Source organism: Microcebus murinus, chromosome 8 (assembly GCF_040939455.1).
Source record: "Microcebus murinus isolate Inina chromosome 8, M.murinus_Inina_mat1.0, whole genome shotgun sequence".
Taxonomy (NCBI): Eukaryota; Metazoa; Chordata; class Mammalia; order Primates; family Cheirogaleidae; genus Microcebus; species Microcebus murinus.
In genome coordinates, this window is record NC_134111.1 from 98,668,150 (window position 1) to 98,690,804 (window position 22,655).

General features: G+C 40.3%; 1 protein-coding gene and 1 pseudogene across 1 annotated transcript in view; one reads left to right on the forward strand and one right to left on the reverse strand.

The window, feature by feature from the left end:
• Positions 1–17,700, forward strand: part of LOC105862860 (nuclear body protein SP140-like protein) — a 37,431-nt gene extending 19,731 nt beyond the window's left edge. The window contains exons 5-9 of the mRNA XM_012749455.3: positions 10,131–10,277; positions 11,158–11,220; positions 15,498–15,602; positions 16,105–16,247; positions 17,425–17,700. Of these exons, the coding sequence (XP_012604909.2) occupies positions 10,131–10,277; positions 11,158–11,220; positions 15,498–15,602; positions 16,105–16,247; positions 17,425–17,466 (500 nt within the window). The 3' untranslated portion in view covers positions 17,467–17,700. The remainder of the gene's footprint in view (positions 1–10,130; positions 10,278–11,157; positions 11,221–15,497; positions 15,603–16,104; positions 16,248–17,424) is intronic.
• On the reverse strand, positions 8,175–8,723 carry LOC105862861 (chromobox protein homolog 3 pseudogene; annotated as a pseudogene).
• Positions 17,701–22,655: the final 4,955 nt, after the last annotated feature.

Genomic DNA, 22,655 nt, shown 5'->3' on the forward strand with positions numbered 1-22,655 from the left:
ATCAGAGACAAAAATGATGCACTAGGACACCAATGAGCAAATCAACAATGTGCCCAAGACACTGAGCCAGCAGATAAGACTGACTCACTGGGTTTGCATGAGTGTGGAGGGGCTGGGGGAGGGGCCTGGCTGAGGGCAGGGAGTGGACTAATGCAGGGCACAGGAAGACAGTTATTTAACAATGGGGAAAATCACACAGATGCAGAGAGTGCAGGAATGGAGCCTGATATCCTGATGAACAAACCTGGAGGAAGAAAGTTATAAAAGAAAACTGGAAGACAAGGGGGAAAGAGTTGCAGAACTCACCAGGAAAGAGAAACAGAAACAAAAAGCAAAAGGAGAAGTTAGAGAGAGGCTGGCCATGGGCTCAGTGAAGCACAGACACCTTCAAGGGTGGAGGCAGCAAGAGATGCAGACAGGGCTATTAGGTAGAAACTTGAGAAGGAAAGAGAGGCAGGGTGAGGTATAACAGAATGGAAATAGGACAGAGCAAGGCTGTGTTGTATCTCAGCTGTGCTCTCTATTGTCTTCAGAGTCCTGTGGACCAGTAGTGACTAATGGAGATGCAAGAAAGGAGACATCCAGCCCATTGCTCTGGGATGAACAAAATAATTATTACTTACCTATAAATTTTCTTTTTTTTTCAGATGCTCTATATTTTTTGTTTGTTTCTTTTTTACCATGTATTTGTTTAAATTCACAACAAAAAAATTGTATATATTTATCATGTGCAATGTTCTGAAATATGTATACATTGTGAAAAGGCTAACTTGAGGTAATTAATATATAAATTACCTCACATGTTTATCATTTTTGAGAGAAGAACTATTAAAGTCTATTCTCTTAGTAATTTTCCAGAATCCAATGCATTATTAACTATAGTCACCACGTTGTGCCATAGATGTCTTGAGCTGACTCTTCCTACCTAACTAAAATTTGTATCATTTGAGCAACATCTCCCCAAACCCCTTCTCCACCAACCATTCCCCTTTACCAACACATACTCTCACTCCTATGAGTTCAAATTTTCTACACTCTGTGTATAAATGAAGTGTTAGATATTTGTCTCTGTGTGTTTGGCTTATTTCACTTAACACAATGTCCTCCAGGTTCACCATGTTGCTGCAAATGACAGGATTTCCATGGTTTTTAAGGCTGAATAGTATTCCATTGCGTGTCTATGTATCACATTTCTTTATCCATTCATCCATTGATGGATACTTAGGTTGATTCTAAATCTTGGCTGTTGTGAATAATGCTGCAATGAACATAGGAGTGCAGACATCTCCGCAGTGTGCAGACAGTCCTTGATTTATAATTTATGATAGGTTTATCAAGGTGTTAAATGCATTTTTTGCTTACATTATTTTTTATTTAGAATGGGATTATTGAGATGTAGCCCCATCATAAGCCTAGAAACATCTGTATTGATTTCATATCCTTTGGATATATGTCCAGTAGGGGGATTGCTGGGTCACATGGTAGTTCTATTTTTAATTTTTTGAGGAAACTCCATATTGTTTTCCATAATGGTTGAACTAATTTACAATGTCACTAAAAATATGCCAGGATTCCCTTTTCTCCATATCCTCACCAACGTTTCTTATGTTTAGTGTTTGCTAACACCCATTCCAACAGGTCTGAGGTGATATCTCATTGTGATTTTAATTTGCATTTTCTTGATTAGTGATACTGAGCATTTTGATACTGTTGACAATTTGTATGCGTTCCTTTGAGAGATGGCCATTCAGATCCTTTCCCCATTTTTAAATTGGCTTTAAATTGGTCTATTTGTTTTTATTTTACTATTGAGTATTTTGAGTTCCTTATATATTTTTGGATATTAACCCCTTATCAGATGTATGGTTTGCCAATATTTTCTCCCATTCTGAAAGTTGCCTCTTTACTATGTTGATGGCTTCCTCAGCTATACATAAGCTTGTTAACATGATGTAGCCCCATTTGTTTATTTTTGCTTTTCTTGATTATGTTTTGGTGTTCTAACTGAAAAATCATTGCTCTGACCAATGTCATGGAGCTTTCCTGCTATGTTTTCTTTTAGTAGTTTTACAAATCAGGCCTTACATTTAAATCTTTGGTCCATTTGGAGTTTATTTTTTTATATGGTGTGAGATAAACATCTAATTTCATTCTGCATGTGGATATCCAGTTCTCCTGATACTATTTATTAAATAGACTCTCATTCCCCAGTGTGTGTGCTTGACATCTTTGTTTTAAATTGATTGACCATAAATGCATGGATCCAGTTCCCTATATTTGTTCCATTTGTCTATGTCTCTATTCTTATGTCAGTACTATCCTGTTTCAATTACTATGGATTTGTAGCATATTTTAAAGTCAGATAGTGTGATGCTTTCAGCTTTGTTCTCTTTGTTTAAAATTGCTTTGGCTATACAGGGTCTTTTGTGCTTCCACACAAATTTTAGATTTGTTTTTTCTATTTTGTGAAAAACACCATTGGAATTGTCATACAGATTGCATTAAATCTGTACAGCACTTTGAGTAGTATGGAAATTTTAACAATATTAATTCTTTCAATCCATAGACATAGGATATCTTTCCATTTCTTTGTTTCTTCTTCAATTTCTTTCATCAATGTCTTAGAGTTTTCCATGTAAAAATATTTCATTTCCTTGATTAAATTTATTCTCAAATATTTTTTGTACTTATTATAAATTGGATTGTTCTCCTGATTTATTTTTCAGATACTTTATTGTTTGTGTATAGAAATGCAACAGATATTTGCACATTGATTTTGTATCTTTCCACTTTATTGAATTTGTTTCTTAGTTCTAGCAGTTTTTTGGTAAAGTATTTAGAGTTTTCTACATATAAGATCATGTCATCTGCAAATAGGGACAATTTAACTTCTTCCTTTCCAACTCGGATGTCTTTTATTTCTTTTTATTGCCTAATTGCTCTGGATAGGGCTTACATTACTATATTGAGTAGGAGTGGTGAAGAAAATGTATCCTAATACTATTCCTGGTCTTAGAGGGAAAGCTTTCGACTTTTCTCTGTTGAGTATGATGTTAGCTGTGAACTTATCATACAAGACATTTATTATGTTGTGGTCCATTTCTTCTATAGCTAATTTGTTGAGAGTTTTTATTATGTTGAGGGTTTTTACTATGAAAGAATGTTGAATCTTGTCAAATGCTTTTTCTGCATCTATTGAGATGATCATATGGTTTTTGTTCTTCATTTTGTTAAGGCAGTGGATGACCTTTATAGATTTGTGTATCTTGAACCATCATTGCATGCCAGGAAGAAATCCCAGTTCATCATAGTGAATATCTCTTTAATGTGCTATTGAATTTGATTTGATAGGTTTTTGTGGAGGATTTTCATCTATGTTATTAAGGATATGGGCCTGTAGTTTTCTTTTCTTGTTGTGTTTTTGTCTGGCTTTGGTATCAGGGTATTGCTGGCCTCAAGAAATGAGTTTTGAAGTATCCCCCATTCTACATTTTTAAAATTTCATCGTATTATGAGGGTACAAATGTTGTTAAGATTACATATATTGCCCTTGCCACCCCTCCCCTCCCCCCAGTCAGAGCTTCAAGCGTGTCCATCCTCCAGGTGGTGCGCATCACACTCATTATGTAAGTATACACCCATCCCTTCCCCCCTCCTCCCACCTGCCCAACACCCGATAAATGTTTTTTTTTTTTTGGACATTTTGGTTACATTTTATATCTTTGCCTCTCCCTAGGAAGGGTTAAAGGTATGCCCTTCCCCTCCACAATGCTCACCACATCCCTAAGATGTGGGTCTACTCCCCTACCCCCGAATCCCTGGTGAACACTACCACCATTTGAGCATCATAGTTTTAATCAGTCAGTACCAATTTGATGGTGAGTACATACGGAGCCCATTTTCCTGATCTTGTGTCAACTCACATTGGATAATGGGCTTAAGCTTAATCTAAGATCGTTTAAGCGGTGCTAGCTTGCTGTCGCTTCTTAGAATTAAGTAATATTCCATTGTGAACATAAACAAATTGTAATTATCCACTCATGGATTGACGGACACTTGGGTTGTTTCCACGTCCTTGCAATAGCAAATTGTGCTGCCATAAACATTTGGGTGCAGATGTCTTTATGATAGAATGCCTTATGCTCTTTTCGGTAGATGTCTAATAATGGTATTGCTGGGTTGAATGGCATTTTTATTTTTAGTTGTTTGAGGTATCTCCAAATTCTTTTCCACAGAGGGTGCACTAATATGCAGTCCCACCAGCAGTGTAAGAGTGTTCCTGTCTCTCCACATCCTCACCAGCATTTGTTGTTTTGGGATTTCTTGATACAGGCCAATCTCACTGGGGTTAGGTGATATCTCATTGTGCTTTTGACTTGCATTTCTCTAATGGTTAGAGATGTTGAGCATTATTTAATGTGTTTCCAGGCCATTATTCTGCCTTCTTTGGAGAAGTTTCTGTTCATTTCTATTGCCCATTTCTTGATGGGGTTGTTTGATTATTTCCTGTCAATTCTTTTGAGTTCTAGATAGATTCTTGTTATTAGACCTTTATGAGGAGTGTAGAGAGCAAATATTTTCTCCCATTCCGTGAACTAGACAAGGATACCCACTATCTCCTCTTGTATTCTACATTTTTTAAAATAAGAGTTTGAGAAGAATTTGTATTAGTTCTTTAAATGTATGGTAGAATTCATCAATGAAACCATGTGGTCCTGGGCTTTTGCTTGCTGGGATGTATTTGATTATGGATTAAATCTCTTTACTTTATATTGATCTGTTCAGATTTTTCTATTTCTTTGTGATTCAGTCTTGGTAAGTTGTATGTATCTAGGAATTTATCCAATCATTTCTTCTAGGATATCCAATTTGGGTATAATTTTTCATAGTATTCTCTTATGATCCTTTGTTTCTGTGGTATGAGTGATATTGTCTCCTCTTTCATTTCTGATTTTATTCATTTGAGTCTAATTTCTGTTTTTCTTACTCTATCTAAAGCTTGGCCAATTTTGTTTATCTTTTCAGAAAACCAACTCCTTGTTTTTTTATCTTTTTGTTGTTTTCCTAGCCTCTATCTCATTTATCTCTGATATATTTATTATTTATTTATTTCTGCTAGTTTAGTGTTTAGTTTTTCTTCTTTATCTAGTTTCTTGAGGTATAAGATTAGTATTATTTGACATCTTTTCTCTCTCTTGGTGTAGATGTTTATTGCTATCAACTTTCCCACTTAGAACTGCTCTTACTGAATCCCACAAGTTTTGGTATGTTGTATTTCCATTTTCTTTACCTGAGGATATTTTAAATTTTCTTCAGGAGCATGTTGTTTAATATCCATGTGCTTGTGAATTTTCCAAAATTATTCCTACTATTCACTTCTAGTTATATATCATTATGGTCAGAGAAGATACTTGACATAATTCCAGACTTTTTGACATTTTTAAGATTTGTTTTATGGCCTTTCATTTGCTCTATCCTGGAGAATGTTCCATGTACAATTAAGAAGAATGTGTATTCTTCTGCTGTTGGTTAGACTACTTTGTATATGCCTGTTAGGCCAATTTGGTCTAAAGTTTAGTTTATGTTTAATGTTTTCTTATTGATTTTTTGTCTGGATGATCTGTCCATTCTGATAGTAAGGTTTTTGGGGTTCCCTACTATAATTGTATTACAGTCTATCTTTCCTTTGAATCTATTAATATTTCCTTTATGTATTTAGTTGCTTGGGTATTGGGTGCATTTACATTTATAATTGTAAATCATATATCATCTTGATAAATTGACCCCTTAATCATTATATAATGACCTTTTTATCTTCATTTATAGTATTTGACTTGAAGTGTATTTTACCTGATATAAGGATAGCTACTCCTTTCTTTAGTTTCCATTTGCATGAAATATCTATTTCAATCTTTTCACTTTTATTCTATGTATGTCCCTAAGGAAGAAATGAGTCTCTTGTCAGGTCCATATATTTGGGTAACTGTTTTTTATTCCCTCAGCCCTTCTTTGTCTGTTGATTGTGAAATTTAATCCATTCAAATTTAAGGTTAATTACTGATCAATAAATAATTACTACTCCCATTTTTAAAATTGCTTTCCAGTTGTTTTATTTATCCTCCTTCCTTTCTTTCACTCTTGCTGTCTTCCTTAGTGTGTAGGTGATTTTTCTCTAGTGTTAAACTTTCATTTCTTTTTATTTTTGTATATTTACTATGGGTTAGTTTGTGGTTAACATGAAACATATAAAAAGCATCTTATAACAGGCTACTATAAGCTGAAAACAATTTAACTTTGATCACATACAAAAATTCTGCACTTTTACTCTACCTCCTAATTTAAATTTTTGAAGTCACAATTTACTTCTTTTTATATTGTGTCCCTTTAAAATTATTGTAGATATTATTTTTACTTTTTATCTTTTATCCTTCTTACTTGAGAAACAAGTGATTTTTACACAACTGTTACTATTAGAGTCTCTGTATTTTGACTGTGCTCTTATTTTACCAGAGAGTTTTATACTTTCTTGTGTTTTTATATTATTAATCAGCAACATTTTCTTTCAGCTTAAAGAACTTTTAGATTTCTTGTAAAACAGGTATGGTGGTAATGAATTACCTCAGCCTGTGCTTTTCTGGGAAATCTATGTTTGCTTCATTGGTAAAGGACATTTCTTTCTTTTTTTTTTTTTAAGGAATATAAAATTATTTATTGACCACTGTTCACCAATATTTATAATAAATTAAACGATATACAGTTGAGTAATATTCTGATTACTACAAGCTTGTTTTTGCTGGCTTCTGTAGAGGCAGTAACCCAAATACTGAAAAGATTGAGCCTACATGTAAGAAATGAGTCAGGGTAAGGAAAAAACATGCAGGTCAATAGTTTAGGTTACTAAAAGTTAGTTTACCCATTTATGTCAGCAGGTCTGAAACTGCCAACATTTCTAATCATCTGATTAAGTTTCCATGAGCCAAGTCTCAGATATTCCATTAATCATAAACTTTTGGTCAGTGCAGCACAGGGATTTCAAGTTTTTATAAAAGAATTGCTCACTAGGAGAATCTTTAATGTGCCTTTAAACTAAGTCTTGTTTACTGTATTAGAAGACACTAGTATTTGTTCAGTTTCCTCATCTGGGTGGGGAGATTGTTGATAGCAATAAAGCTTTTTCTTTTTCTTTTCTTTTTTTTTTTTGAGACAGAGTCTCGCTTGTTGCCCAGGCTAGAGTGAGTGCCATGGCGTCAGCCTAGCTCACAGCAACCTCAAACTCCTGGGCTCAAGCAATCCTGCTGCCTCAGCCTCCCAAGTAGCTGGGACTACAGGCATGCGCCACCATGCCCAGCTAATTTTATATATATATTAGTTGGCCAATTAATTTCTTTCTATTTATAGTAGAGACGGGGTCTCGCTCTTGCTCAGGCTGGTTTCGAACTCCTGACCTCGAGCAATCCGCCCGTCTCAGCCTCCCAGAGTGCTAGGATTACAGGCGTGAGCCACCGCGCCTGGCTTAAAGCTTTTTCTTTTAGAAATTTTGCAAACTCAATGTTACATTTATATGAATATATATGTAGATACAGATTCTGATATGGCTGCCTTTAAATTATACAATTAATTATGAACCAATTATTTAGTTTGAAATGTTATGGCTTCAGGAAAATTTTCAATTGTAAGGTTGCTCAGAATGATAGCATCGCAAATACATGGGCTTACCTGTGATTTTTGCTTTGGTGAATGTTTAAAAACAAAGAGAATCATTTACATATGCATTTTACATATACACACACAAAAAATTAAAAAACCCAGAATGGTCCTTAGGCATGAGTTCAACACAAGTTCTGACTGAATAATGGCTATGGAAAATTTCCCAAGTATTTAGAAAATCTGTTCTTTAGTGAAAAAGAAATAGTATACCATGGTATCATATGTTCTTTTCTGATAAAGAAAGCAACTACAGAAAGCTTTTATTTGTTCAAAGTAACCAGTGCTATTGATGCAACTCCCCCCAACAACTCTCTCAATACTACTTTCAAAACAAATGTATCAAACTTGATTTATTAGATGTAGTTATTTTTTCACATTAGTAAATCAAAAACCAAGACCCAGATTATATCTATATCTATATCTGTATTTGTATCTGTATCTATCTATATATATATTAATGCAAACAATTATTGAGGTTCATCTTCTGGACAAGAATGCCAAGTTAGTCTCTCTTCATAAAAAGCAATTACAATTTGAGGACACTTCATATTTGCCTCTTTTGCCAGCACCAGATCTGCCTCATCTGAATCTTTCCATTTCATAAGAAACATTAATTCTCCACTGCTATCTGTGGCACCAATTATTCTTTCAGGATCAAGACCTCTGGCAAAGTCTCTTGGTTTGTCAGCAGCATCTCTTTTCTTCTTTAATTTGCTATCATCAGATTCACTGTCAGACAAAGGTTTTCTTTTTATACCATCTTTTTCTTTACCAGCTTTTTGAGAATTAAGAAATGCTTCAATTAACTCCGGACAATCCAAATTTTCTTTAGGTTCCCAAGTATTGTCAGCATCTGTAAATCCTTTCCACTTTAGGAAATACTCCACTTTCCCATTTACATGTCAATCCATTACTTTTTCCACCCCAAATTCTTCAGACTCTGCCTTTTCAACCTTTTTACACTTCCCATTCTGTTTCTTTCCCATTTTTTGCAATGTAGTTTTATTGGAGACCATTTTTTTTTAAAACAGAGTCTCACTTTGTTGGCCAGGCTAGAGTGCCATGGCATCAGCCTAGCTCACAGCAACCTCAAACTCCTGGGCTCAAGCAATCCTCTTGCCTCAGCCTCCTGAGTAGCTGGGACTACAGGCATGTGCCACCATGCCAGGCTAATTTTTTCTATATATTTTAATTGGCCAATTAATTTCTTTCTATTTTTAGTAGAGACAGGGTCTCACTCTTGCTCAGGCTGGTTTTGGACTCCTGACCTTGAGCAATCTGCCCATTTCGGCCTCCCAGAGTGCTAGGATTACAGATATGAGGCACCGTGCCCAGCCAGAGGCCATTTTTTATTGCAGACTTGAAGAGCTATTATTCACCACCTGTGAGCTATTCCAGATCTCAGGTCTATGGTATCTCATGACATTTCTTAAAATTACAGTATTCTTAGTGGGCAAGATTATTTTTCCTTTAGTATTTTAAATATTTCATCCTACTCTCTTTTGGCTTATAGATTTCTGCTGAGAAATGTACTCCTAGCCTTATTGAAACACCCTTATATGCCGTTTGCTTCTTTTCTTTTGCTGTTTTCTGGATCTTCTCATTGTACTTAACTCTTGGCAGTTTGCTTATAGTATGTCTTAGTTTAGTTTTGTTTAGATTGAATCTAATTTAACATTTCTGACCTTCCTGTACATAAAAATTTATGTCCTTCCCAAGATTTGGAACATTTTTTGCTATTATTTCTTTTAAAAACTTTCTACCTCCTTTGTCTTTTTCTTCTTTTTTATGAATTCCTATGACTCAAGTATTAGCTATTTTAATGTGTCTCACAAACCCTGCAAACATTTTTCATTCTTTTTTCTTCTCTGACTGTATATGTTCAAATAACCTGTCTTTGAGTTCACCATTTCTTTCTTTTACACTATCAGTTCTGCTGTTGATGCTCTCTGTTGCCTTTTTCATTTCATTTATTGTATTTTTCAGCTCCAGAATTTCTGTTTGATTTTTTAAAAATAATGCCAATATCTCTATTAAAATTCTCCTTTTGGAAGTTTATTGTCTCCCTGATTTCAGTGAATCATTCCTCTATATTTTCTTGAAGTTTTCTCAGATTCCTTAAAATAATTGTTTTGAATTCTTTGTAAGACAGTTTGTTATTTCCATGCTTTGGGATCAACTACCAAAAGATTGTGTTTTATGGTGGTTTTATATCTCCTTGGTTTTTTATGTTTCCTGTTGCCTTACATTTATGTCTGTGCATTTGAGGAAGTAGGGACTTATTCCAGTCTTTGCCAACTGACTTTGTCTGGAAAAGACTCTGAGCCCATACAGAGACTTTGGGAAGAGGGGGTTATCAATGGTAGTGAAGAGCCCAGTGAGAAAACAAATGAAAATTCTTCATTCCTTACAATTTGGCCCAGGGGCAGAGCTCTCTCACCAAGGACTCCAAAGTAATACCTGTTTGGTGCCATTGATGAATATAATGAAGGAAAAACCAGTTTTTAACTTAGAAGATAAGCAGCAAGCCCAAGCAAGAACTAACCACAACCAGACATCTCAAATAATAGGTAAGGCTGACTGGATTAATTTGCAGCTGTAAATCACAGGTTACCAGATAAGGGGCTCAGACACTTCATCAGGGCCCATTGAGGCAGTCCAGGTAGGCTGGGATGGAGGCAAGAAGGGGAGGGGGCCAGTACCTCAAGCAGTGAGCCCTCAGATTAACAAAATAAAGTCCCTAGGATTTGGGAAAATAACAAAAGATGGAAATGGAGGTAATAAGTATTGATGTTGGAGAGGTTATTTCTTAAGGAAGAGAGGAAGGCATAGGGAAGAGTCAAAGAGTAGATTAATAAAATGTGGTATATTTAAACCACAGAGTACTACTCAGCCACAAAAAATGGTGATCTAGCACCTCTTGTATTATCCTGGATGGAGCTAGAGCCCATTCTACTAAGTGAAGTATCACAAGAATGGAAAAACAAGCACCACATGTACTCACCATCAAACTGGTATTAACTGATCAACACTTACATGCACATACAGTAGTAACATTCATCCAATGTTGGACAGATGGGAGGGGGGAGGAAGGGATATGGATATTCACATTTAATGGGTGTGGTGTGTACCATCTGAATGATAAACACACTTGTAGCTTTGACTGAGGCAGACCACAGGCAATATATGTAAACATGCATCTGGAATGACTTACTTATTTGTGGACACACCCAGTCAACATATATTAATATATCAGAAACTACATTCTTCTGAGATATTTTTAAGGTCAATCCTTTATGCTATATTTAACTCCACATCTCTTAGACCTTGGGACTTGATTTCTACAAATTCCCTGAAAAGTTACAATTGAATGATGTTTTGTAAAACTCTAGTATTTGTGATGCAATGGCATAAACAAGAGATGTTGGTGTTATTTTTTTACTTTCTCAGAGAGAAAAACTGCCATCCCTGGAACTTTGAGGAGAAGAAGAAAGAGAAGACGCAGAAAAAGAGGTAAAAAAGTGATCAAAACACTTTTAATAGTTAACCATCTAGATTTTTATTTTATATTCTGTGCACTGAGTGAAAAATCAGTTTTCTTAATTGGCTTATGGCAGCCAGTACGGGAGTTACAAACTTGGCCACAAGGTCATTTTAAGACCTTCAATACCTGCTCCAGCTAAATCCAATCCCTAGTGCCCCACTCACGTGGTGTGTGGGGATCCCTGAGCAACGTACGAAGTATCATTTTTATTGATTCATTGAGTGATATGTAATAGATGTACATGCTTTGGGTGTGTGGGTGATAATCTGATAGTTTCATATAATTGAATCAGAGTAATTGGGATAGCCATCACTTAAAATGCTGATCTTTACACTAGGAACATTTGAATTATTCTCTCCTAGCTATGTTAGAATGTACAATTAATTAATATTAACCCTACATCTCCTACTGATCTATCAAATACCAGGTCTTATTTTGTCTATCTAACTGTAGATTTGTACCTATTAATCAACCTCTGCTCATCCTCCCTCCTGAAGTGAGAAGTTTCTTCTAGAAACCCCCACCCTGAGCTTCCCTTTCAGCCACAGAAAAAGCTTAGGTGAGGGAGAGTGAAGCAAAGCAGACTGCAAAACAGGGGACAGACACCAGCCTATTTGGTGCCACATCCGCTACTCTTGTTGCCATCCTGCTCTCTGCTCCCCCAGGTGATGCCTCAAATAGGAAGACAAGCCTAAAATTTGACAGATTTTTCACCATCTCCATAACTTCAAAGCAATAAAAGGTCTAGAAATGTCTCCTCAAATCACCAGGAGGCAAGTCATTGTGGGAGCAGTGGATGTGGCCACCAAGATTAAGAGCTCAGATTCTGTTGCCCCAGGCTGCTGCGGTGGGCTTTTGGAGGGTGGAGCAGAGGAAGAAATTATCTATAGGTATTTTAAAAGAAGACCTTGAAATGTAACTAATTCCTGGGGAAGATCCCTCCAATCTATTTAAATTAGAAAAGAAGGATCTTTTGTGTGGAACAAGAGAAGACCTCGTATATCCAAAGCAATCTTAATCAAAAAGAACAAATTGGGAGGTATCAGTCTCCCAGACTTCAAACTTTACTACGTGGCTATGGTAACCAAAACATTATGATACTTGCAGAAGAACAGAGATATAGACGTTGGAATAGGATGAGGAGTCCAGATAAAAAACCATCCTCATATAGCCATCTAATCTTCAACAAAGCCAGAAAAAAGTATATATTGAGGAAAAGAATCTCTATTCAATAAGTGGTCCTGGGAAAACTGGATATCCACATGCAGAAGATTGCAACTGCATCCTCACCTTTCACCTCTCACAAAAATCAACTCATGATGGATAGCAGATTTAAACCAAAGGGGCGAAATCTTAAGAATTCTGGAAGAAAGTGTTGGGAAGATTCTTTTAGACATCAGCCTAGGTAAAGAATTTATAAAGAAGACCCCAAAGCAATCACAGCAGCAACAAAAATAAACAAGTGGGACCTGATCAAATTAAAAACCTTTTGCACAGCCAAGAAAACTACCTACAAAATGGTAGAAAATATTTGCTTTCTGCATATCAATAAAGGGCTGATAACAAGAATCTATATGGAACTTAAGAAAATCAACAAGAAAAAATCAGATAACCTCATCAATAAATGGGCAAAAGACATGAACAGAAACTTTTCAAAAGAGACAGACTACTGGTCAGCAAACATGTAAAAAAGTGCTCAACATCTCTAACATTAGGGAAATGCAAATCAAAACTATAGTGAGATATCACTTAAGCCCAGTGAGAATGGTCTCTATCAAAGAGTCCCAAAATAACAAATGATTGAAACACTCTTACACTGCTGATGGCACTGCAAATTAGTACAACCCTATGGAAAGTAATTTGAGGATAACTCAAAGAGCTAAAAATAGAACTACCATTTTATCCAGCAATCCCATTACTAGGCATGTATCCAAAGGAAAAAAATGACATTCTGTAATAAAGGCATAAGCACTTCATGCTTATAGCAGCACAATTCACAATTGCAAAGATGTGGAAGCAATGCAAGTGCCTATCAATACAAAAGTGAATTAATAAAATGTGGTACATGTAGAAGACTGAAAAAGGATCCACACCTTTCACCTCTCACAAAAATGAACTCACACTGGGTAACAAACTTAAACCTAAAGTGTGAAACTATTAGAATTCTAGAGGAAAATGTTGGAAATACTCTTCTAGATATTGGCCTAGGTAAAGAATTTATGAAGAAGATCCCAAAGGCAATCACAGCAACAACAAAAATAAATGAATGGGACCTGATCAAATTAAAAAGCTTCTGCATAGCCGAAGAAACTGTCAAGAGAGCAAACAGACAACCCACAAAGTGGGAGAATATTTTTGCAAGCTACATATCCGATAAAGGGCTGATAACTAGCTATTTAGAACTCAGGAAAATCAGCAAGAAAAAATCAAACAACCCTATCAAAAAGTGGGCAAAGGGCAGGAACAGAAACTTTCCAAAAGAAGACAGAATGATGGCCAACAAACATATGAAAAAATGCTCAACATCTATAATCATCAGGGAAATGCAAATCAAAACCACAATGACATATCATTTATCTCCAGTGAGAATGGCCTTTATCAAAAAGTCCCAAAACAATCGATGTTGGCATGGACATGGAGAGATAGGAACACTCATACATTGCTGGTGGGACTGCCAACTAGTTCAACCTCTATGGAAAGCAAAATGGACATTCCTTAAAGCAATATAAGTAGATCTACCATTTGATCCAGCAATCCCATTACTGGGCATCTACCCAAAAGAACAAAAGTCACTCTATGAAAAAGACACCTGCATCTGAATGTTTATAGCAACAGAATTGCTATATTGTCATGGATGTGGAGAGATAGGAACACTCCTATACTGCTGGTGGGACCGCAAACTAGTGTAACCTTTGTGGAAAGCAATATGGAGATACCTGAAAGATACAAGTAGATCTACCATTTGATCTAGCAATCCCATTACTGGGCATGTACCCCAAAGAACAAAAGACATTCTATAAAAAGACATCTGAACTCAAATATTTATAGCAGCAGAATTCACAATTGCAAAGCTGTGGAAACAACCCAAGTGCCCATCAATACATGAGTGGATTAATAAAATGTGGTATATGTATATCATGGAGTACTATTCAGCTATATGAAACAACAGTGATATAGCACCTCTTGTATTTTCCTGGACAGATCTGGAACCCATTCTACTAAGTGAAGTATCCCAAGAATGGAAAAGTAAGCACCACATGTACTCACCAGCAAATTGGTTTCACTGATCAACACCTAAGTGGACATATAGGAATAACATTTATTGGGCGTCTGGCAGATGGGAGGGGAGAGGATGGAGGAGGGGATGGGTATATACATACATAATGAGTGGGATGCGTACCATCTGGGGGATGGGCATGCTTGAAGCTCTGACTGGTGGGGGGGCAGTGGAAGCGGGTGGAAAGGCACCACATGGAACCTGGACATTTGTACCCCCATAATATGCTGAAATAAAAAAAATTGTAAATAAAAAAATGTGATATATATATATATATATATATATATATATATATCATGGAATACTACTCAAGTACATAAACAATGGTGAACTAGTACCTCTTATATTAACCTGGATAGAGATTAAGCTCATAGTTTGAAGACAAGTATCCCAAGGATGGAAAAACATGCAGCACACGTACTTGCCATCAAATTGGTATTAAATAATCAACACTAGGTGTTCACGTGGTAGTAACTCTCATGGGGTGCCGGTCAGGTTGGGCAGTGTGCGGGGCAAATCCACAGCTAATGGAAGTGGGGCATGCACTGTGTGCCCCATTACAAGCATGAAGGACATGCTTATAGCCCTGGTTTTAGCCAGGCAAATGCATTACACATAACAAAAATGTTTGCACCCCCATAATATCCTGAATTAAAATAAATAAATAGATAAATAAAATTTAAAAATAAAAGCTGTTCATCATCTTTGAGACTTCTATGAGGTTCATGCTGAAAATTTACAAGACACATAGTTTTGTGAAAGCCAAAAGCAGTGTTTTGTGAATCTCTATTGATTTCTCACAAATATATACTGGTTATAAAAGGATTTGTATTTAATTAATTAATTTTAATAGATTTGCATTTACTTATAAACTTCTATCTTAATAAAAAAAGAAGGATCTGAGGATGGGTGGGAGAGATGCTGCCCAGTTGTAGAGGAAGTTAGAATAAAAAAATTGTTTCCTTTCAGGTCCAAGAATTCCCAAAGATGAAAGTATGAATTTTCTACTTCCTGAGCTTCCCGTGATTTGTGGTGACATAAAGGGGATTCTGTATAAGGAGAAATTTCAACAAGGTGAGTTTCCTGGTCTTCTAGGATTTTCAACTGGAAAATACCCATGCAAATAGCACACTGTTGAGGAATAGATATCTGCTTTGGGGGACTCCAAGATCACCCCAGGTCTCATTTACTAGGAGCTCTCCTAGGACTTGGTACAAAGTCACACTCACAGCTCGGGTCTGTCAGACTGAAAGGACACAAAGCAAAGTCAGCAAAGAGAAAAGGCACGTGGGGCAAGGTCCAGAGGAAACCAAGAGCCAGCTTCCAAGAGTCCTCTCTGGGTGGAGTCTCACAGGACTCACTATGCAAATAGCAGAGAAGTATATACACATGGCAGGGAGTTCCTTCCTTCCACGGCCTATCAGCCTGAGTGTGGGGCCCCTGAAGACTGAGGGGACAATTCAGACTTTCCTGCTACTGATCCTGAACCCAAAGTGGTGGCTCCAGATCCAGTGTGGGGGGAGGCCAAGTGCAGGTGTTTTCACGGTCGGGAGCTCACCTTGTCTTGGTCTTCCAGGAACCTCAGTGAAGTGTATAAAGAGTGAGACTGGAAGATGGTTAACTCCCAGGCGATTTCAAGGTCGAGGAGGCTACAATGAATCCTGCAACTGGAAGCTAAGCATACGCTGCGGTGGATTTACTCTGAAAGAACTAATTAAGGTATTCCACTGACAAACAGCTCTAATCAAGGTTTTGGCTGTTACACCAGGCTTTAGCAGAAATTCTCAGTGTCCAGAAAACCAACAGACTCTCCTTGCCCAAGGCCCAGTGCATATGCTGTTACTATTAATAACATTTCCCCCAGGTGTGACTGTGACTGGCTTATACTACAGCTTACTCCTCTAAGCACAGTAACTCTTCTCCTTCTGAAGGTAGGACAGTAAATTGTGCACTTGACTCTGCCATGAATAAAATGTGCAGTGTGGTCACATGGAGGTAACTTAAATTCGTGGGAAAGGGGTCCTAAACTTTGGGGATCAATGTTAAACGTAACATAATAGAATTGTATATCAGAAAATAATACATCAGGATAGTTCCTACTTTACACAATATATCTACAAATATTCCTTTACATAAGCCACCTCAAATTTGTTCTTGAAAGAGAATACAAATATTGCATTTTAAACTATCTGCTTTGCTCCTCATATGAATCCCCTGATGTAGACAAAGCAGGGACAGGGTTTGCTGCAGAGGAACCTGTGTCTTTTGACTCCAGCTACCATGGTTTCTCAGTTGCTCACCTCAGACAGCCCTTCCCTGGGCCACTCTAACCACAAAGAAAAGGTCTGTGTTAAGCAAATGTTTGCTGAGACACATCTAGAGCCACGAGGGAGCACAGGTGTGAGCCCTACCTGGGCAGGGGCTGTGCCTTAGGAGCCACAGGCTGCACAGTGCGAGTGCTCTGAAGAGAGACACCTGCAGGGAGGGATGCGGCAGGAAGGAAGGTCATTTCTGGCTTTGAGGTTGATGACAGTTTCCTGGAACACTTTGCGATGAGCTGGGTGTAAAGAGCAGAAGAGTTCTTACAAGTGAAAATGTAGAACAGGACATTCTACATTCATAAGAAAGGATGGCATGAAAATCTGCTCCATAAAGTGCCAACAAGTTGTGGATATTGAGGCGTGATACATTCACTGGACTGACTGTGGACATCATGAGGCCAGAGAAGTAGTCTGAACACTTCCTTTATCCTCTAATCCCTGAGGAATCATGGAAGATACCTTGAATTGAGTTGAAAGTGGGATATGCAAGTAGAACTATCTGGATGACATTGAGAAATGTTGAGACATAAAATAAAAACAAGGACCCACCCTATCATTAATCTCTTGTCTTTCAGAAAGAATATCTACCAAATCCACCAAGAGGCAGAAAAAAGTGATTATCAAGTGACTTCTGCTGATGCCTCATCGCTAATGTTGTTGGTTTCCATCTCTGTAGACTTGCTGTCTTTAAATTGACCAATCATGATAAATCTTGACTGTATAATATGGTGCTTGTGCAGTTCCTGCTTTCAAACATTATATAATGTATAAGGCTGGGACTTAGGGCCACAAAACATTTGAGATAAAGGTGGGAACAATCATTAAAAATAAATACGACAGATGTCTTTTTAGTAGAATGTCTTTTGTTCTTTTGCATAGATGCCCAGTAATGGGATTACTGGGTCAAATGGTAGTTCTACTTGTAGCTCTTTGAGGTATCTCTGTATTACTATCCACTGATACACTGAGGTTGTCCTATTTTGCAGTCCCACTGGCAATGAAAGAGTGTTCCTATCTCTCCACATCCAAACCAACATTTATTGTTTTGGGACTCTTTGATAAAGGTCATTGTCACTGGATATAAGATGTTTGAAGCTCTTATATGTAACCTAAACATTTGTACCCCCTTAATATACTGAAATAAAAAAAACACATAAATAACACAAAATTAACCATGTGGGTATGATTTAATAACAGATCTGAATGCCATACTTTCTCAAAATTAAATATAAAAGATGGAGCTGGAGTTGGAAAAGCAAGTGTGATTATGAAATGCACAAAATACAATACATGGAACAACTATTATCTTTACAACCTCTACTTAAAAATTGATTGTTTTTCTTTGGTTTTTATAGTTTCTGTCTTTAATAAAATAAGAATGAAGCAAAAGTTCCCGTAGAAACATTCAATGCTCATTACAGATAACCTAACGTAGAGTTCGCTAGGAATGTGTGTATAGCCATATTCACCCAGGGAAGCAAACAACAAAACACTGTCTTGTTCTTTCTTTTGTCTTGTTGCTCCACTACATACACACACACACACACACACACACACACACGCACGCACACGCACACAGGTTTTCCTTCAGGCCACCCTTGAGAGCAGAGTGAGTGGGAGGCAGAAGTGTCCTGCAAAGCTGCTGACCAGGAGAATGGTTTCCTGTGTGCGGAGGCTCTCTGCCCCACCAGAGACGCTGTGCAGACCTCACTGCCATCCAGGAAGTGAATCCTCCCTCCATGGAAGTGGCATGTGGAGTTCACGGACCACAGTTCTCCAGCTGGGTGATTTCCAGGGCAGGTGGTGAGAGCCTGTGTGCTCTCCACGGCCTCTCCAAGGCTGAGCGTGAGGGGAACCTGGGGAAGGAAGGAGGTGGACGAACTTCCACTTTCCTAACCTCTGACACCAGTGACCTTGCATAACTCTGCCACACCAGGACATCGTGGTTTTCACAGAGCTGGCTTCTGGGGCTATTAGCTACCCTGGCTTGATGACTAGAGACTCAGTGACTAGGTCCCGCAGCCACTGGGATTTCTGGAGAAGGAGACATTATTTGATCTATTTCTTAAGGCCAAATATGTCTTTCAGGTGCCAGAGTAAAGGGAAGCTCAGTTCCCGCCAATCAACTGAGTTGGCCTCCCCCATCCCTTCATTGCAGGCTCCCTCTCTCTATTCCCTGTGGCTCCAGGGCCCTACAGGGACAACTGCCTCAGTTCTCAGAGGGTCTCTCCAAAGGGTCTCCTTCCCCAGACCCTTGACTTCTGATGCTCCTGTCACTCACAGCATGACATGGCAGGTGCTGCTGTTGGCAGCTTCCCTGCCCCTAAGTTTCCTGTTAAACCTGCTGGTGGTAGATGACAGGCTCTGGATAGTAAGGCATAAAAGTCCAAGCTGATCATTTACTGGCTGCTAAGAAATCTCTTCTCCCGAGTGACAACTGTGTTCACTCGTTCACACACTTATGTGTCCATTCAACAAACAAACATGCAGCAACTACACAGGCCCACGTGATGGGGCCAGTCATGGCAATGCAAAGCAGGACCAAAGACAGCCTTAGGGGCTGTGTCAGCCACGTTGTCTTAACTGTGGGATAACTAGTGGGGTGAGGTGAGGGATTCCAGGCCACTCAGATACTACACCAGCTCTTGGCCGAAAGGCCAAGAAGTAACAACCCAGGCCAAACAGAGACACTGACAAGTCCTCTTCTCCCATCATTGCGCCTTGGATCACACTGGGTGCTTTGTCTGTGGCCTCTGCCCTGGCTGGAGGTAAACGCTGAAGCAGTCACTGTTCCAGAGCAGAAAGAGGCCGAGTCACTCCACAGATATCCAAGCTCAGTGCAGAGTTTCATGAGTTGTCCTTCTGAAACCCCCACAATTTTTGGGAATTAAAACTTGTATTCCATCCCCAGGCCAGCTATCAAAGGGGTAGAAAAATGTTCTTTGCTATTTGTTCCTCATTATCTTTAATCAAGATTGTCCAGACAAGGACAAGGACTACAAGATCATAGTCACTGGAGATAAGGTCACTGTCGCCTAAGAACCAAGACCCAAGACCAAAAATACCAATTATAGTTTAGCAACAATAGCCCACAGTGACACTGGTCAAGCAGGCCCAAGCTCCACTGCTGAAAATCCCATTTTAAAAAGCCCGTGTTTCTGCTTAAAGAGAGGATGGTAGTCTTTGAGACACCATACGCTGTCCTCATTTGCCAGCAGATTAATAAATTCCCTTTGTCCTCAAACCACTATATTCTCATTGATTCCACCTCAGGGACAGAAACGGAACGTTGGGCTGTGTTTGGACAGCTACAGTCTTGAGAATAGAAACATTTTCAGTTTCCACAAACAGAGCACAGCTATAAGGAGACTGTAATGCCAATCACTGCCTCTCGAGGGGAGTGTGTACATGGCCAGAGCTAAGTTGGGGAGGCGAGTGGGTACTGGGCAGGGGTGACAGGGACACTGGGCTACTAAAATGAGAGGCGGAATCACAGGCCCTTCCTTGCCTTGCGCGCACACAGTGTGTCTGTGGCTGGCCTCGCTGGCTGGGCTGGTCATGGGAAAAGTACATGAGCTGGCGTCAGTGGGTCATGGGAGTCTGTGCCAGGGCACAGGGGATAGGCGCCTTGTCCTGTTGTGCATACAACAGGGGCTTAAACTGAAGAAGTACGGGGGACCATGCAGACTGTCAGTGGGGACCAGGGTTTTGTCGCCCTGGCCCAGCCCCCTTCCTCCTCCTGCTGCACAAGGGCTGAGCTTCCTCGGGGTGTTTCCCATGGATGGTCCCTGGACCTTCAGCAGGTGCCCAGAGGGACTTCCTGTGCTCCCCTACCCTTCCTCTCTCCCTACAAGCCCTCACCCTTCAGCCTCTTCCTCCTCTGCCATGACAGCTCTTCCCCCTCATCCCCTTTTCCAGGGATCCACTCCCTTCCAACTGAAATAATCACATTTGCACCCCCAACAATGCCTCTGGCATCCTCCAAACCTGCAGCCTCAGGTGTCCAAAGCCTCCACCACCTGAGCTCTGCCAAGCAGAGGACCAGGAGAGGGAGAGCAGAGTTGGGCTCAGTTTCACCCTAGGCCCGAAAAGCTGAAATATGGCCACCAATGCCCGCTGAGCCCAGGGGATAATTGCATGACAATTATGCAATTGCAGTGGTGTTATGTCCCCAGCCTCTGCCCATCTGGGCACATGTAGGACAGAATCTGAGGAGAGAGATGTATACTTATAAGCTTGACCCCTTTAGGGTGTGAGAGCTTCTCCAAATTGTATCACTTTTTCATACCTGAGTTCCAAGCCAACTGAGAGGTAGGCAAAAAGGGGAGACGGATGTGGATCAAAATACCAGTTTTATTCTGACAAAAGCTGCAGTTGGGGGTGTGGCTTTGATATGTGGCAATAAAGGCATCACGAATACTGAAGCCTAGAATTGGGCTTATCCACATGGCCTCAGGCTGCTCCAAGCACCCACTCCTCACCCCACCCCCATGCAGGTCCCTGTCCCTGTGCTCCTGAGCTAGGAGAAGCCAGCAGAGCCCTGGTCCCTGCAGACAGGATGACTCCAGGGAGACCCAACAAGGGGCAGACAGTCCCATTCCCCAAGGCCCCCAGTCAGAGAAGTATCACCTGTGAGACAGGAGGGGTCAGGAAGAGACCGGTGTGTGGCCCTGATTGGTGTGTGGCTCCCAGAAGGAAACGCTGCAGCAGGACTGAGTGCTCCCCTGAAGATCCGGGGCTCCTGCTCTTCACTCCCCATTTCTACCCCCTGGAGGGAAGCCAGGTTCTCCATCCTCAGGTCTCACTGGGCACCTTTGCTCTGTGTGCAGCTGCGTCCTGCCCTTGAACTCTTCAGTCCAGGATGCAAACTCCTTTAGTCATGGGGGATGCACCTCTGGTCCCCACAGGGTCCCTCCCAGCTTGGAAAATCACCTCGACTTCTAAAGTCTGAACCGAAGCTAGCTCTTGTTGAAGTTTATGAAGCCCCTCACCTTGCCAGGTCCTCTACTGGTGGGGCAGCACCGGCATGGGAGTGTCCACCTGAGAAGGTCACCCTGTGTATTGCCCCACCTAGCACGCTGCCCATTGCCCTGGAATTGCAGGTGCTGACCTTAGCAGACCCTGAGCAGACCCAGGAAAAGCTGGCACATTTCTGTCAGTGCTGGCTCAGCTGTGGCCTGGGCCTGCCTGCTGCCTAGGGACAAGAGCAGAGAGAGATGGGACGCCACAGCAGGCTGGTCCGGTCTGTGCCTGGCCTAGTTGGGGCCACCGTGCCATGGTGGAGGCTGGGAGCAGACGGCAGCTGTGCCCAACAGAGGCTCAGCTCACCAGCTCCTCTGCCCACAGTAGGGGGTTGGGGACAGAGACACAGAGAGAGAGACCTGAGGGTGTGCAGCACCTGGTAGGCACAGGGACCCTGCCCTCTGGAGAAGATGTCCTCATCAGTGTCCGGGAGTCTGTCCCAAGCAGGCTGGTGCTCACGTGCTCCTTTGGGGACAGAAAGAGCAGACGTGGACGAGGGTGGAAACCCCTTCTCCCACATTGTCACGTGTGACCGACAGTCACCCTGTCCACAGCTGGAGGGGGCGGATTCAGTGGGAGCCGATGTGGAAAACATCCCTGGAGCCCTGTCTCCCCGGCCCGAATCCCGCCTGCTCCCCCCGCTCCCCGGCCCTGGATCCCAAGGCCCCGGCCCCGAATCCCGCCTGCTCCCCCTGCTCCCCGGCCCTGGATCCCAAGGCCCCGGCCCCGCGGCCTCCCCGTCTCCGCCTTGGCTGCTGGGCGGACGCGGGCGTCGTCCAGGTCG